The sequence below is a fragment of the Ictidomys tridecemlineatus genome, chromosome 5 (assembly GCF_052094955.1).
Source record: "Ictidomys tridecemlineatus isolate mIctTri1 chromosome 5, mIctTri1.hap1, whole genome shotgun sequence".
NCBI classification, from domain to species: Eukaryota; Metazoa; Chordata; class Mammalia; order Rodentia; family Sciuridae; genus Ictidomys; species Ictidomys tridecemlineatus.
The window spans coordinates 95,678,171-95,695,558 of record NC_135481.1 but is presented as its reverse complement, the minus strand read 5'-3'; the positions used below and the strand labels follow the sequence as shown (position 1 = coordinate 95,695,558).

At 43.7% G+C, this 17,388-nt stretch overlaps 1 protein-coding gene across 1 annotated transcript in view; it reads left to right on the top strand.

Moving 5' to 3' along the window:
* The window catches only part of Zfyve1 (zinc finger FYVE-type containing 1), a 59,536-nt gene extending 45,965 nt beyond the window's left edge, over positions 1-13,571 (top strand). The window contains 8 exon segments of the mRNA XM_078050468.1: positions 2,151-2,257; positions 4,670-4,733; positions 5,352-5,503; positions 5,590-5,707; positions 8,177-8,347; positions 9,017-9,197; positions 9,942-10,055; positions 11,907-13,571. Coding sequence (XP_077906594.1) covers positions 2,151-2,257; positions 4,670-4,733; positions 5,352-5,503; positions 5,590-5,707; positions 8,177-8,347; positions 9,017-9,197; positions 9,942-10,055; positions 11,907-12,139 — 1,140 coding nt within the window. The 3' untranslated portion in view covers positions 12,140-13,571.
* The last annotated feature ends 3,817 nt before the right edge of the window (positions 13,572-17,388 follow it).

The window sequence follows — 17,388 nt, the reverse complement described above, 5'->3', positions numbered from 1 at the left end:
ATAAAATTGAATTAAGATAAAAAATAAAAAGGGCTGGGTTGTTGCTTAGTGGCAGAGCACTTGCCTAGCATGCTTGAAGCCCTGGGTGGAATCACCAGTATTGGGGGTGGCTAGTTAGGGAGTAGTTAGCCTTAAACTTAGAAGGGTCTATGGGAATGGGATGAAGCCTGGGACCAGGAAGGAAGAACAGCAGTTGGTTTGCAAGTGGGGCTTGGTGCCAGGCCACTTCATTCTAAAGGTCCGAATTGAGTGTCTGTGGAGACCAAAGCTAGGATTTGGAGGAGGGTACATGTAATAGACCCATACCTTGCACTACTGTCTATATCTAGTTTGGGAGTGGAGTACCAAGGGGCTTCAGAAAGGGCAGAGGAATATTGTTTTCAGTGGTTGGGAAGGGTTTATTGGAAGAGGTAGGATCAAAATAATTCCTAAAGGATGGGTCTCATTTATAAGTAGGAGAGAAGAGAACCATGTGTGGACAGAAGGTGAAGCCCTGCTTCTCATTTATTCTCATTGTTCATAAATTTTTTCATATTCTCTTAAAATCTTTACTTTTACTAAGTTATTCCTCACAAAATTATACCCAAGGAGGATATGACTTAATATTCATTATTATTTGTGAGACCATTTTTTCTTAATCTCAATCAAGGATTGCAACTTGGTCAGCTATCACTAGCAGATGGTGTTTAATGGGCCTGCCCATTATTTTTGTGGAACCTGAATTTAAATGCCCTTGGGTAAGTCATGGGCCACTACTCTTGTTAAGACAAGAGTAGACCTGACAGATAGCATGTGCCTCTGTTAGCACTGAAGTTTGCAATTCTTGGTATAATTCTTCATTGAAAATAGAAAAAGGAAACTTTTTTATTTTTTGTAGTACTCAGAGCAGGCTACTACTGAGCTACCTCCTCAGCCCTTTTTATTTTGAGATAGGGTCTTGCTAAGTTGCTAAGGATGAACTTACAGTCTTCCTGCCTCAGTTTCGCAAGTCACTGGGATTGCAGATGTGTTTCACTATAGCCAGCTGAAAAGGAATCTTAAATAAGAAGTTCTCATTAAGTGGGAATTCTTCTGAGCTTGAGTTTAATATCTAATCTTCCCCTTTCCCAAATTTCATCTTAAAATTTCTTCTGCCCCTTTAAAAAATATATATATATATATATATTAAGTTGTAGTTGGACACAATACCTTTATTTTATTTATTAATTTTTTTATGTGGTGCTGAGCATCAAACCCAGTGCCCTGCGCAAACGCTCTACTGCTGAGCCACAACCCCAGCCCCTCTTCTGCCCTTTTCATTAAAGGAAGTAACATCTCATCCTTTTGTTTTCAGCTACTTTCCCTTCTCTTCCCCTGAATCGTGTCTGGCTGTCTCAGACTGGGGGACTACAGAAACTCTGAACAGAATCCACTGGATAATTTTTAAAGCCTAGAAGGCCCATTGCTATAATTAGTTTGAAGAATTCTTTGAATATAAAGTAATGAGTGGCAACAGAGGATTAAATATGGATTCTACCTTTCAACATAAAATTTTATTTGCTTCTCAAATACTTTATCTTTCTTTTTGGCATTTACTTTGGCTATTTGCCATCTGGTAGGCTAGTAGAGTTGATAAATAGCTGTGAAACGCAATAATAATTATTCCTTGATTTTTGGCCAGGGATGTGTTATTATCTACATTGAGATAGTTCTACTGTCTAGTGAACTCCAAGTGGACATCTGTGGTTGGAACTGAACCTCAGCTCACTTCTTGGCTTTCTGGAGCCATTCTCTTTGAGTCTCTCCTCTTGAGCCTCAGTGTTTTCTCCAGCTTCCTAAAAGATGATAGTCAATATTTGTATGGTCTTGAATAAAATACTGAGTGTGTGAGGTAGTTTATAACCTCCCAGCAGTTAGGAGAGAACATAACTCTGCATACTTTTTACCTCTTAGGCGATGGGCCATCACAAATGGGTTCTTTCCAAGGTTTCCTGTGTTGAGGACTGTACAGGTTGGGTCAAGGTTGAGGGTAAAGAGCAGCAGTTACTGTGTTTCTTCCTTGCCTGTGGTCCTGGTAAGAAATATGCTAGCAGTAAAAGGCAGGAAGAGGAAGGGCCAAAGCACAGGCTCTCTGCTGAGGACCTTCATGTGTTACCTTTCCTCCTTGGCAGGCACTGAGTGACCGTTTCAGCGGTGAGATCCCTGATGACCAGATGGCGCACAGCTCCTTTTTTCCAGATGAGTACTTCACCTGCTCCTCCTTGTGCCTCAGCTGTGGGTAAGTGAGGCCAGTCTGGCTCCGTCTCCAGGGACTAGAGGATTAGAGTAGTCATTCACTTGAGTCTATGTGCCAGTCACCTGGGGTCTGCCTAAATTTCAGTTTCTAATTAAAATCATCCAGGGCAAGGCCCAAGACGGTGCATTTCCAACAAGTTTCCAGGTGATCATGAGTCACACTTTGAGATAGCAAGAGCTTCAAGGGTACATAGTTATGAAGGTTTCTCTGAAGATTCTAAACTGGTATAGATGTGAAGTTAACTGGTTTCTGGTTTGGGCAGTTTTTATGCATAAGATTTGGGGTTCTGTGCTTTTCTCTGTGTCTTTTTTTTTTTTAAGAGAGAGAGAGAAAATTCTTTAATATTCATTTTCTAGTTTTCGGCGGACACAACATCTTTGTTTGTATGTGGTGCTGAGGATCGAACCCGGGCCGCACTCATGCCAGGCGAGCGCGCTACCACTTGAGCCACATCTCTAGCCCCTTCTCTGTGTCTTTAACCAGGGCTTTCAATCATTTATTTATAGGTTGCTATTTATTAAACTAGTAAGCGAGTAACCTCCCTGCCCATTCCCAAGCCATGTGCAAAACATTGTGATATATATTTAGCCTAGCTGATTCTTTTTATTGTGAGGGCAAATGATTAGAACATACTAGAATTTTCTAGGGAGCTTTCAAAATTATTTAGGCCAGGGCCTCACCTCTGGGAATTCTCATTTATTGGATCTGGGGTAAGATCTCTGGATTGATGTATTTAGAAGACTCATTGGATGATTCAAAGGCATAGCTTAATCTGAGAGCACTGAGATAGGGTAGTGCTTCTCAAATTTCAACCTGCATATCTATTACCTTAAGCTATTAAAATATTGTTTCTGAACCTGCAGGTCTGGGTGGGACCCAAGATTCTTCTGCATCTGGAGCAAGGGCCAGGTCATTGCCTGTGTAGCTGGTCCATGGGCCCTTCTTTGTTACTGAGGGATTAGAACAGTGCTCCTCAGGCTTTAGTATGCACCTGAAAAACCTGAAAACTGTGTTAAAACAGATTGTTGGGCCCTTTTCCCCACAGTTTGATTTAGTAGGTCAGAGGTAGGACCTGGGAATTTGGATTTTTTTTTTTTTTTTTTTTTTAAAGAAGCACGAGGAGGCTTTTCTTTTTTTGAGAGAGTGAGAGTGAGAGAGAAGGGAGGGAGAGAGAGAGAGAGAGAGAGAGAGAGAATTTTTAATATTTATTTTTTAGTTCTCGGCGGACACAACATCTTTGTTGGTATGTGGTGCTGAGGATTGAACCCGGGCCGCACACATGCCAGGCGAGTGTGCTACCGCTTGAGCCACATCCTCAGCCCGGGAATTTGGATTTTAATAAATTCCTAGGTGATGCTGCTGTTGCTCTTTGGACCTACATCTGAAGATCGATGTATTAATTGAACCTGTTGATGGCTATTAAATCACAGACTGGGTGCCTTGTCTGATCAACTCTAGGGAATTGAACCTAGTGTGTCTAGGTCAGATTGCAGTCTCCATGTCCTATAGATATTCCCCAAGTTCCCTTCATCATGGACTTAGCTCATATCAGGATCACTGCCCATGTTGCCAACATTTGCCTGTCTACAGGCAGAGACCTGAGCCCAGTTCTGTATTGGTTTTTTGGCTATCTGCTGTGGTACTGAACCACCTCTGACCTGGGTAAAAAGGTCTTGGCTCTTGGATTATACAGTGTAGGCTAAAGAGAGCCAAGAATTATCTTGAAGAGTTCAGTTTGTGATGGGAAGAGGAATGTTAGTTGCCATATTACTTACCTTCCTTTCTGTTCTCCCTGTGAACCCAGCATGAGGGGCTTCAGAACTTCTGGATCATCACTTTTCCATTCTGAGCCTCACTGGGTTTCCAGAATTTTCTGTTTTATCACAGCAAAATTCCAAAGTCCTGACCTCTGTTTTTGCCTTGTCAGGATGGCAGAGCTCACTGTCATTTGGAAGTTTTTCTTGTTTGGCTTAAGCCTCCCCTTAATGCATTGCCAACTTTTGGGGGTTGGCTTGCATTTTGCATCTTGGCAGCCTGTTCTGGTTTAACTTTCCATTTCACCCTTTCTGGATTTTTAGTTTCTTGAGAGCCATGCAGGTTTCATCTTTGGTTAAGTTGGTGTCTTCTGGCTCCTCCATTCTTGTTGAGGGACCAGGTCTGTTTTTGCAAGAAGAAACTCTTTTTTCCCCATACAAGAGAGATGCTTGCTCTATCTCTGTCACACTGTTGATTGTAAGTGTAACAGAGGGGCCTCTGGATTTCCAGGGTCAGCTGCCCTCTTAGTCCCAGTAATAAAGATCTGCTTTTAGCCCTGTGCCTGGCTAGGGTTGGACTTTCTCTAAGTGGCGCTGGCTCCTTTTGCTCTCTCATTGACTGTTTTGGGGTTTCCCTCAGGGTTGGATGTAAGAACAGCATGAATCATGGGAAGGAAGGAGTGCCTCACGAAGCCAAGAGCCGTGTGAGTTCTCAAAGCATTTCCTTGCTCCAGCAGCAGGCTTGCTTGCATGCCTTCTCCTTTGGAAAGATTGGTTTGGGGCTGCCCTTTGCTGCATCCTAAAGTGTTTGATATTCAAATTGAATACCTTTGAAACTTTTCCCCAGCTGTATTCAAAAGAATACGTGTCTTTGTGGCTTTATTTATTTATTAGTTATGTATGTTTATTTATTGATTTTTTTTTTTTTTTTTTTTTTTTGGTACTGAGAATTGAATCCAGGGGTGCTTTACCACCAAGCCACATCCCAGCCCTTTTTATTTTTTAGAGACAGGGTCTTGCTGAGTTGTTTAGGGCCTCAATAAGTTGCTGAGGCTGGCCTTGAAGATTTGATCCTCCTGTGTTAGCCTCCTGAGTCGCTGGGATAATAGGCATGTCCGACTGCAACCAGCTAAATTGGTTTTGATGTATTTCTCCTTTCTGTGATAAGTGTGTAATTTAGAGCCCAGGTTTTAGACCTGGAATGGGTACACATTTTATTATCTCTCAGAGCACTGGCTTCTTTAGAGAAACAAATCTTCTTAGGTGCTAAGTGGGGTGTGAAACCCTCAACCAGTATGGTTGCCGGGAGTGGGGAAGTGAAGAGGGCATGGGGCTGGTGTACCTAGAATAAGCTTGCAGAGTGCTCCATGTTGCAGGCCTGCTATGAGAGAGGCAAGGAAGTCAGCGTAGTGCCCAAAACATCTGCCTCCACTGACTCTCCCTGGATGGGTCTCGCAAAATATGCCTGGTCTGGGTGAGTTTAAACAAGGTAACTAAAGGTTTGTTGGTGTTTGTTTCCCAAGGGCCTGAGTGGATAATACTTTATCCTCCTCCTCCTAGATATGTGATCGAGTGTCCTAACTGTGGCGTGGTCTATCGTAGCCGGCAGTACTGGTTTGGGAACCAAGATCCTGTGGATACAGTGGTGCGGACAGAGATTGTGCATGTGTGGCCTGGAGTAAGAACTCTTACATTGATTTTTCCTCCTTCCTTTTGTTTTGTTCAGTTATTCATGTGTAGGAAGAAGTGGAGCTTGTTTAGAAGGAAGGTTAGCCATGAATTTCAAAACATGAGTGCTGTAGAAAGGCAAAATCTGGAAGCCTTTCCTGTTATAGCTATTGAATTGTTTTTATTTCTTCTTGCATAAGTGGTAGGAGCACAACTTTAAGTGAAGTAAGCTAAAAATTAATCTGTCATTGTCCTTTAGCAAATTCAGCTTTATTTTCTAATGTTCTCACTCATTTTCTATATGCAGATGTTTTTATAGATGCAGTCATTTATTTTTTTGCTTGTTTATTTATTCATTTATTTAGAGACAGAAACTTTCTGTGTTGTTTATCTTTGTCTGAGACTCATAGACTCAAGCAATTTTCCTGTTTCAGTCTCCTGAGTTATAATAGCTAGGACTATAGGCATGTGTCACTATGCCCAGCCTGATTGTGATTTAAATGCCATTTTTCTCATGATAGGATTTACTTTGTCCAAGACTATAGTTTGGATTTACCATTCCCTTATTTTTGGACATTTATGTTTTTTTAATGAATTTTTTATGAGCAATAAAAATGTTTTAGTGACCATGTTTAAGTAAGAAAATAATTTCTTTGTTCTGGGAAATTTTCTTAAAGGATATGCTAGGAAGTAGAATTTTTGTAGACCTTATTTACTTTATTTACTGTTTTTAATTTGATATTGATTGCAAGGTTTTGGAAAAACAGACCTGTTTAGGAGGCAGTGATTTGGTACTTTCATTCCATCAAATCACTGTTCACATCTGGGTGTAGTGTATGCTTATAGTCCTAGGTACTTGGGAAGATTATTTGGACCTGGGGTTTAAGGTCAACCTGGGCAACTTGGTGAGATCTTGTCTCCTCCCACTCCTCACTGCCCCACCCTACCCCCAAAAAAAAGGAAAAAGGAAAAAGAGTGAAAAGTCACTATTCACACTTGGAATTATTCATAAATCATAACAAATCCTACCCTTTTCCCTTCATGGAAAAAGACAAGTGGTTTTCTCAAAAAGGAATTATTTCACTCTGTTGTCCCCTTGCTGTATAATTTCTACTGACTAGCTGTCTATATTAGTCACATTTCCTTATCTGGCAAATACCTGAGATAATCAACTTCTAAAGAAGAAAGTTTTGCTCTGGTTTAGTACCAGTCCCTGATCACTTGGCCCTATTGCTTCGGGCCTGTGGCAGTACAGTACATTGTGATGGGAAATTCCCATTTATCTCATGGCCAGGAATCCAAAGAGAAAGAAACCTAAAACCTCACATTGGGCCCCGCCCCTCAAAGTTCCTACCACCTTCCAATAAAACCATCCTTTAACACATGGGCCGTTGGGGAACATTCCAGAGTTAAAATAGCCCATTTCTACCTGCCAATCTACCTTTAGCTTTTCCTGATTCCTACAGTTACATGAAATTGAGAATTTCCTTATTTTCCTTTACTCCCCACCCCCAATTTCTGTGCCCACTGAAATTTGTTATTGTTGTATAGTTTTCTTTATGGAGCCCACATCCTTGGCCAGGTGAGTTTTTTTTTTAAATACACAACAGCAGAATGTATTACAATTCTCATTACACATATAGAGCACAATTTTTCATATCTTTGTATAAAGTATGTTCACACCAATTCATGTCTTTATACGTGCACTTTTTTTGCATTACAATTCTTATTACACATATATACCACAATTTTTCATATCTGTTTGTATATTAAATAGGTTGACACTCAATTCGAGTCTTCCTACATGTACTTTGGATAATGATGTCCATCACATTCCACCATCCTTGCTAATCCCCTGCTGGCCAGATGGTTTTGATGACCAAGGCTATGCTATCATAAGGATTTAATATGACCTAAAAGTGAGGAAGTAAAATCATGAGATAGTTTCTATTCCAGGAAAACAATAATATAGTAAATTTACTCTTAGGCTGCTTCTCTCATAATCTTTGGGATTAGGAGAATACATTGCTTTTTATGTGTCTGCTCATTGATTGTTTTAACATAGATTGTATAGTACAGTGTGCCCAAAACTGTTCTGGATGCTAGCAGGGAGTCAACATACATAATAGATATTGCACTTACACAGAAATAGGATTTCTAGAGGTAGGTAGGTGTTAGCGGAGTTAGAGAGGAAGGATTCCTAGCTGAGCCTGGGTTGAGATGCTTCATGGACAAAGTGTCGCCTCCTATACCCTAGGGATAAAATAAATCCTGAGTTAAAACAGCTGCATATCAAGTCTTATGGTGAATTCAACAAGAATAAATCAGTGCCGTTGGGTGCAGCATTGCCTAGAAGCCATAGATTCTCCATTTTTCCATGCCAAGGAGTTTGTAGTTCTGGTTGGCACCAGGGACCCCTCCCTTCTTCCTTGCAGTTCCTTCACTCAGAGCATGACGGGATCCTGCATTTTCATTCCAGACTGATGGGTTTCTGAAGGACAACAACAATGCTGCCCAGCGCTTGTTGGACGGGATGAACTTCATGGCTCAGTCTGTGTCTGAGCTAAGTCTTGGGCCCACCAAAGCTGTGACTTCCTGGCTGACAGACCAGATTGCCCCTGCCTACTGGAGGCCCAATTCCCAAATCCTGGTATGGTGTGACAGGATGCCCCTTCATCCCCCGTACAGCCCATCCTTCCTCCACTGCTTGGTCCAGGACTAAGCTGGTTCTGTGAACTAGGTGCAATTCCCCCCAGTGTAGTTATCTCAAAGGGTAGTGGAACGGGTAGGAACTTTGAGACAGTTTCTCCTTAGATCACCAATTTCCTTTTGTGTTGTTACACAAATATGTTCTTTTTTATTGGTGCATTATGATTATGCTTAATAGGAGTTGTTGCTAAATATTTGCACGTATACATAATTTGGTCAGTTTCATTCCCCACTATCTGCAAGTCTTTTCTTTGTGGTGGGTTATAGTTTCTTTACCTGTGAGAGTCAGTTAATGTTGCTCAGATGTTTGAGGCCATAGATACAGAATCTGGAGAAAGAAACCTTTTAAAGGTCTTTGAGGGTCATCTTGGCTTGATACATAAATCACTAGGACACTCACAGCCAGAGAGCATAGAGCTTCAGTTCATTTACCTTCTTACAGGAAATACTCCCATCCTTTCTATGTTCAGATAACTAGTATTACTGGATAATTTGGGTCCTGACTGAGAAACAACCTACCTCCCTGATTTGATCTCACCTTCCCTATCTTGTGTCAGCTGACAGACATGTACAATTCCTGCCTCTCTGTTGTGTTTTTGGATTAAAACAGAGCTGCAACAAGTGTGCGACATCCTTTAAAGACAATGACACTAAGCATCACTGCCGGGCCTGTGGGGAGGGCTTCTGCGACAGCTGTTCATCTAAGACCCGGCCAGTGCCCGAGCGGGGCTGGGGGCCTGCACCCGTGAGGGTGTGTGACAACTGCTACGATTCCAGGAATGTCCAGTTAGGTAACGTGGGGACGGAGAGCTTCCAGGGCGGAGGGGGTCCATCCTCCTTTCTTTTCACTGGGACAGGACTTCTGCTACCCTAGCCCTGCTCCTAACCACATCACTATTCTGAGAGTAGCTGATCTGCTGGCGCAGTCAGTTGTCCTTTAAGCTCTTTTTTTTTTTTTTTTTTTTTTTTTTTCCATTTTCGGTACTGGGGAAGACCCAGTGCCCCACACATGCTAGGCAAGTACTCTATCTCTGAGCCACTTTCTCAATCCTCTGTTAGGCTCTTCCTTAGCAGGGTTCTGTGAGTGCTGTTCCTGGGGGGTGGAGTTTGAACCTGGTTGACAGACCATATTGCTCCTGCCTACTGGAGGCCAAACTTATGAGCCATGGAGGTGCTTCTGAGGGAAGGAACCCACACATAGCCACTAATCCCTGCAAAGCCTGCAGTTCTTATCAGAGATGGCTTTGACTAAGTCCTCTTCCTAGAGAAGGTTCTAGGTCATGCTTACAGAACCTCTCTGGCTTACTTTAAGAGAAGGTTATGAAGTAGTTACAAAGGATTAGAGGTAAAAGACAATAGCTGTCATACCACTTTCAGAGTCTGGGCTGACCTGGCCCACAGCCCAGACACTTGGAATCACTACAGGCCAGCACAGTGGTCCAAGGAGGTGAATCCAAAAAAGCTCTGCTGAGGCCCTGAGTTTTCCATTTGGTAGACGACTAAGGCAACATCTTTTCCTTTATCATTTCCCACAGATGTTAATGAGGCACAGGTAGACGATGAAGGTGGAACACTCATTGCTCGGAAGGTGGGAGAGGCTGTGCAGAACACCTTGGGAGCCGTGGTGACAGCCATTGACATACCACTAGGTGGGCCTGGCAATGTCTGTCTGGGGTGTAAAGGATGTGGGATGAGAGTTTTTGTGGGTACTCTGGGTTCTCATTGATTTTTCAAAGGCTTGAAAGGTAGATTGGAGTTGGGCATCAAGAAATTGATTACAATTTTACATTTGCTTGCTTCTGCAGCATCTCTGAGTGGTTTTCTCTTTGTTCCTAGAGGCCATCCCTTTACATTTCCATTGCTGCCTAACACACTACCTTGAAATGAAAGGCCTGTCAGTAGCTATTTTATGTCTTAAAACTGTGTGGGTGTGGAAGTCAGGAAAGGGTAATTATTCTGCTCCTGGTGGTATTATCTAAAGTTACTATGTGATATTTCAGCATGGCAGCTAGACTCAACTTTTATTTTTTTGGTAGCAGGAGATTGAATCCAGGGGCACTCTACCACTGAGCCACATCTCCAGCCCTTTTAAATTTTTATTTTGAGATAGGTTTTTTGCCAGAGTTGGTGAGGCTGGCCTCAAATGTACAATACTCCTGCCTTAGCCTCTTGAGTTGATGGGATTACAGGGATGCACTATTATGCCCAGCTGGACTGGTCTGGAATGTCTAAGCTGACTTACAGGGGCCTTAAGGGGACTGGAAGCTTGGCTCAGCAGAGTGGCCCTCCCTTTCTGTGTTTCCCCAAGACAACTTCTTCTTCTTCTTCTTTTTTTTTTAATATTTTATTTAGTTTTTAAAATTGGTGCTGGGGATTGAATCCAGTGCCTCTTGCATGCTAGGCAAGTGCTCTACCATTGAGCTACAACCCCAACTCCCCCAAGACTTCTTCATGTGGTGTATCCAGTGGTAGTTGGACTTAAGTGTTTACTTGGGGGTTTAAGAGCTAATGTTTGAAGACATAGAAGCCTCCTGGGCCTGCCAACTGGTACATCTTCTGTACTGTGTTTCAGTGAGTCAAAACCTGCCTAGATTCAAGGAATAGGGCAGGAGTGTCAAGATGGAAAGCAGTTAAAGAACTTGTGGCTGTCTTTACTACAGTAGCCAAGCTATTATTAATTTAGCTTTTAAGATCCAGATGTGAGGGCTACTTGGAGCTAGGGTGGGAGGAGGGAGAGGAGGGAAAATCCACCAGTGGGTAGAGGAATTTGGCAGGATTGGCCAGGCCTGGGGATCATTTGGTACACTGTGGGGGAAAGACCAATGTCTCCTGGGTGGGCAGTTATGAAAACAGCTTGGGTCAAATTTAAACATTGTGGCCTACAAAATGAGCAGATGATGAGGTTTTGAATCAAGGGTGTGGGATTAGATGGATTAGTCCAGGCTTGAAGCTCAGGTTGCTTCTGCCCTCAGGGTCACCTGGGAGAGGCAGGGGCTGCCCTTGGCACAAATGGCCTGCTACCTCTGCTTCCCAGACTCACTCACTGAGTACCGACCTGGCAAGTATGTTAGACATGTTATTTCTTGTCATTCTCATAAATAGCTCTTGGAAGGGGTTGTTAGATGAGTAAGCCTCGAAAAGTGAAGTAACCGCTGTTAATCCTGCAGCCACTAGTTGACTTGTGCTCAGAAGAACTGGGACTTTGAAGGAGGTCTCACTTCAGGGTCAGGACTTTTTTTTATAGTTCTCCAGTGTGTCTTGGTGCAGCTATACTTCAGGTTCACCTGGAGAACTTAATAGATAAGTAAATATTAGTGCCTTGGCCCTTCCCCAAAGATTCTCATCCTGATGGTCAGGGTAGAGGCCGGGCATCTGCATTTTTTAAAAGCACTATAGGAGATTCTGTGTGCAAGCCAGTATCTGAAGATGCCTTTTTGCCAGTTGGGACTTGGGGTACAGGGTATGTTGTGTCCTGACCATCACCTTTCTTCCCTCTGCAGGCCTGGTGAAGGACGCGGCCAGGCCTGCCTACTGGGTGCCCGATCATGAGATCCTGCACTGCCACAACTGCCGCAAGGAGTTCAGCATCAAGCTCTCCAAGCACCACTGCCGTGCCTGCGGACAGGGCTTCTGTGATGAGTGCTCCCATGACCGCCGGGCTGTTCCCTCTCGTGGCTGGGACCATCCTGTCCGAGTCTGCTTCAACTGCAATAAAAAGCCCGGTGACCTTTAACCCCAGCTCCCTCTTTCCGAGTCCTTCACAATTCCTTAGGTTCTCAGGGTTAGAAACAAAAGTCTCATTGAGGTAGGCCCTCCTCCCAGTCACCTGTTGTGGTATGTGTTTTCTCCTCTCCTCATCCTTGGGCCACTTTCCCTCTGTGGGGGTGAGCCTGACGGCAGGCCCGAAGGCATAAACCCCTCAGGGCAAGGGACCGAGCAGCTCTAAGCAAAAGGGGGTGAACCCATATCCGTTGCATTTATTTCAGTTAAAAATAATAAATATATATATATAAATATATATATATTGACATATACATATGAAAGAAACTTGGGAGTGTATTGAGGCTGCTGCTGGCTGTGAAGACTTACCCCAGTCTGTCCCCACTACAGGGATGGGATGGCAGTGGCAACAAGTCTTCCCCACAAAGCCAAGCCAGGTCCCGAGCCACTGCGTCACTGGTCACCTTTTGCTGCTTCTCTCCAAGCCTTGGCAGCCTCCCTTTCCTGGCTTTTCCCTTCCGGCCCCCTAGCTACCTGGTTGGTGGGTCTCCCAGCAATGCCTACTTGAGGCAGCCTGAAGGGAATTCTGCTTGGGCCCTCAGGGAGCTGAATCCCAATTTTTGGATTAAGCCTGTTTTAAAGACCAACCAGCTTATTGTGTGGGTCTTAGGGGTGTGTGGAAGGTCAGAAGTTGGGTCTTCAGTCCTGAGAAGTCAAGTTCAGGTGCTGTGACGTCCCTTGTAGTTGGGGAGATTCCCAAAGGACTTGGGCCTTCCCCAGCAGCCTTTCCTGCTCCTTAATGCTTCTGTTTCCACTAGGCTTTTCTGGAAGGCCGCACTTTTGCTCCTAAATCAAAAGCACCTGCTACCCTCCTCCCCCTTGAGCCTATCATCTGCTTCTATGTGTCGCACTAGAATTTTTATTGCATAAAGTGTCTTAATTCTTTGTTTCCAGACACACAACCCCTCTAGCTGTTGGAGGGGTAATCATGAGAAACCTTCCAGGGAAACAGAGCACAGAATGGACTGTTAGTTGTTTTTTTAAAAGTATATATAAATATTTCAACAGATCATAAAAGAAAAATTCTATCTCTTTGGTCCATGCAAGAGAAGTCAAATGAATGTTTCTCATCAAGAGCTTGGACATCTATACCTATCATGACTGGAAAGAGACTGTTGTGCCGAATCCTGTCATCGGGTGGAGTTTATCTTCAGTGGCCAAAAAAAGAATTAAAGCAACATAGTTCCTGACTGAGCTGGCTGGTGGGTGGAGTTTTGGGGAGGTGCATGGGCGGCCATTCCTGGCTTGAGTATCTGTGGGATGTGAGCCCTGGAGTGAGTTAGTCTCAGACCTGCGCCTTCCTGCCTCCTGTGGACCAGTGACTGAGGCCCTACTTGAACTGTGTATTATCAAATTCGCCATCATAAAAGAATCTTCCTGCTGAACACGACTGTGCTGATTCTTTCCTCTAATTCCATCAGTAAATCTTTTTCCAGTTGATGGGAAAGTATCTGGTGGCTTGCAGAGCAGTCGCAAAGTAAGAGGCATACATCTGGAGTGGTAGTGCTGCCTGCAAATGGTTGCTTGTTACTCTGACAAATAAGTGCTTTTCCCTAGAAAAAGTATAAGCAAATACCACAAAACCATTATCACACGGACTGTTTTTTTTTTTAAGAGAGAGGAGAGAAAGAGAGAGAGAGAATTTTTAATATTTATTTATTTATTTATTTTTAGTTCTTGGCGGACACAACATCTTTGTTGGTATGTGGTGCTGAGGATTGAACCCGGGCCGCAGGCATGCCAGGCAAGCACGCTACCGCTTGAGCCACATCCCCAGCCCCACGGACTGGTTTTTTAATCTCAAAATGACAGACAGTTTTTCCCCAGCTGTTGGGCAGATAAGACAACTTGCCCCATATCAGTTTGCCCTCTGGGGCCAGAACTTTTTAGGGACCAGAGGACCACAGAGTTCCTCAGGCCTTGTCACAGCAGTGTGGAGGTTAAGTGAAGGCAGGGGATAGCTGTAGTAAGGCTGAGCTAGGCCAGCTGGGCACCAAGTGGGGGATTGTGTGGCTCAATGGCAGCAGCTTTTTAATTACTTGGGTTCTCTGGGTTCAACTTTGGTAGCTATCATGCCAGGGTCTTAGGGGAATCCTCTCAGAAAAGACTGGGTGTTACTCCTCATTTCAATATCAAGATTTAATATAGGCATTATTAGTGACCTTTTAATGTGGAACTTCCCAGGCTTCATCTGATTCCTGTGTCGTCTACCATCTCCCCATTCTTGGTGGTCACTGACACTTGTCTGTCCCCTTCTCCTCTTCCTTGTTCCTGTTCCTTTCCCTCATTTCTTCTTTCCTTCCACCCTTCTCTCATTTTTGGGATGAGTAGGGCAGGTTAGGGAGGGTTTGAGGAGAAGAGGTGAAAGGTGGTGACCCCATTAGACTTGGTCAGCAGTTCTGTCGTCAAGCTGGAGCACCCCTAACCCTGAGCATGTGAATGCTGAGCCATGTGGTCGTGACATTTCTAGCCCATCAACCTTCATAAGGCTCTTTAATAGAAATCGCACAAAAAAGTCCCTTTTTATGCTAGTCCAATCAGTGGAGGAGAAGAAGGGTACCAGTGTCAAGTAGGAGATTCTTTTCCTAGTCACAATCCCAGTCTCAAATTAATGAGGTAAATGCAGGCTGAAAGCAAAGGAGGGAAAAAAACTGGCTCACCTTAATTTTCTCCAACTTAACACCACAAAACCAACCAGCACCCAGATTAAGAAACATGGCTAGCAAATCAGTGAGACCCTGTCTCTAAGTAAAATACAAAATAAGACTGGGAATATGGCTCAGTGGTCGAGTGCCCCTGAGTTCAATCCCTAGTACCCCCCACCCCTGAGAAAAACATGGCTGGACTTCAGGTACTTCCGTCCACCCCTACCCCCAGGAATAAGTACTGTCCTGATACTGAATAGCACAGATCAGTTCCCTTGTTGTGGCTGAGGAGGTGCTACATGAACATTTTAAATAACTGAAAACCAGCTTATAGGTAGTGAAGGTAGCTGAACCTCGTGAGCTATAGCTACAAGTTTCATCTTTTTTTTTTTTTAAAGAGAGAGTGAGAGAGGGGAGGGAGAGAGAGAGAGATAATTTTTTAATATTTATTTCTTAGTTCTTGGCGGACACAACATCTTTGTTGGTATGTGGTGCTGAGGATCGAACCCGGGCCGCACGCATGCCAGATAAGCGCGCTACCGCCTGAGCCACATCTCCAGCCCCCCCCCCTTTTTTTTTTTTTAAAAAAAAAGAGAGTGTGAGAGAGAAGAGAAGTTTTTTAATATTTATTTTTTAGTTTTCAGCGGACACAACATCTTTGTGGTGCTGAGGATTGAACCCGGGCCGCATGCATGCCAAGCGAGTGTGCTATGGCTTGAGCCACATCCCCAGCCCTACAAGTTTCATCTTGTGTGGCTGAACTAAGTGGCCTAAGCAGTGGGACCCAGTGAGAGCTTCACACATCCATTGGGTTTAATTGGCTGGTTGAATTATTTGGGAATTGGATTAGTTGCCTCTTCCAGGCACTCTTGGGAGGTTTATGAGGTTGACGGTTTGTCAATCATACTGGAAGGCAGGCCCTTGTTCGTGTCTTACAGGAGACACTTGCTCAAAGAGGTTCAGAGGCCAAACTGCCTGGCAAGTAGGACTTGAGTTGTCACCTGGGTCCAGGCAGGCCTGTGTCCATGGCACTGTGAAACTTCTCCCCTCAAGTTTTCCTTCCTCTTCAGATTCTGAATTCTCTTCCCGATAAGAACAGGGTCTTTTCAAAAGGGGAAAGTTGAAAAGCCAAGGCTTCTACTGTTGTCACAGGTGGGCTTAGCTTTGTATCTATAAACTTTCCTGTTGTCCTCAGGTTTTTATGACAAGGACAGTAATCAAGTTGGTCTAGTATATACCACAAGAGCTAAGCTCCATTTGTTAAAAAATCCTGATATAATGGTAATTTTGCTACCATATTTGTTTCTTCAGCTTCAGAACTACCGTCACTCACAGTGAAAATCAGCTTGTGTATTCTCTTCATTAATGTAATTATTTTTAGTCACTGTACACAATCTGACCTCTACATTTATTAAGTTGCGCCTGGTGCCTTTTAAAATTTTTATTAAACTTCTTAAGTATCACAAGGGGCTGGCGAGGTGGCACATGCCTGTAATCCCAATAGCTTGGTAGGCTGAGGCAGGAGGATCTTGAGTTCAAAGTCAGCCTCAGCAACTTGGTGAGGCCCTAAGCAACTTGACAAGACCCTTTCTCAAAATAAAAATCAACCTCGGGGTGTGGCTCAGTGGTTATGCAACCCTGGGGTTCAATCCCAGGTCAAAAAAACAAAACAACTATCTCAGACTCAGGTACTACATCTGACCAGAGCCATTTTACTGTTAATAGACAAGTCTCAGTACTACATTATCATGCTGAATCTCTAAGGCGCTGGTCCCATCCTTAGTCTACTCCCTTCAATGTCCTGAAGAGAGGACAACTAAAAGCCTAAGTGGATTTCCTAGCCAATAAGTCACCTCAGTTCTAGCTGCTCTGGGCTTCTTTGTGATTACTGTGCCTTTTCTCAGATCATGATCTCTGAACAGTACTGTTAATATTGGAACAGCTTTGATTAAAGTGAAGTCAGAGCCTTGTGCTTCCTAAGCACATGCTTTACCACTGAGCTATACCACTAGCCTAAACCCTGGTTTGTCTGTAAAATGATGCTGATTTTATATTACTACTATTTTTCTTCCTGCCTCCTCTGGGTTATTATTCAAATCAATTAGGGATAAGTTCCTTATAAAATGTGAGACACTAAAAATATTACAACCTATAGTTTAACTATTACATAACCAGTCTGATATTCTCACCCATTTTCTGGATTTGGTTCTTTGTAAGCTATATGAGGCTTCTGGCAGGAAGTACATGGAACATTCAAGAGGATAAGAGCTATGTTCCAAATGAAGCTGTGGCCTTTGGTCACAACCACCCACAGTCCAACAGGAAGGGAGCCAGGGAATGAACAAGCCCACTTGGTGTCCTCTTGCCCTTTGCATTCCTGCTGGTTCTTCCCACTCATTGACCTGCCCTGCCTCTGGGGTTCAGGGAGCCCTCTAGTTCGGAGGTCAGTCTCCTGAGGCATGCATGCGCAGGCCAGATAGGCCCAAGGGCAGAGGGAAGCTCTCCAGCACAGTTACTAAAGTTGGTCTCAGCGGTTTTTCTCTTATCCAGGATCTTA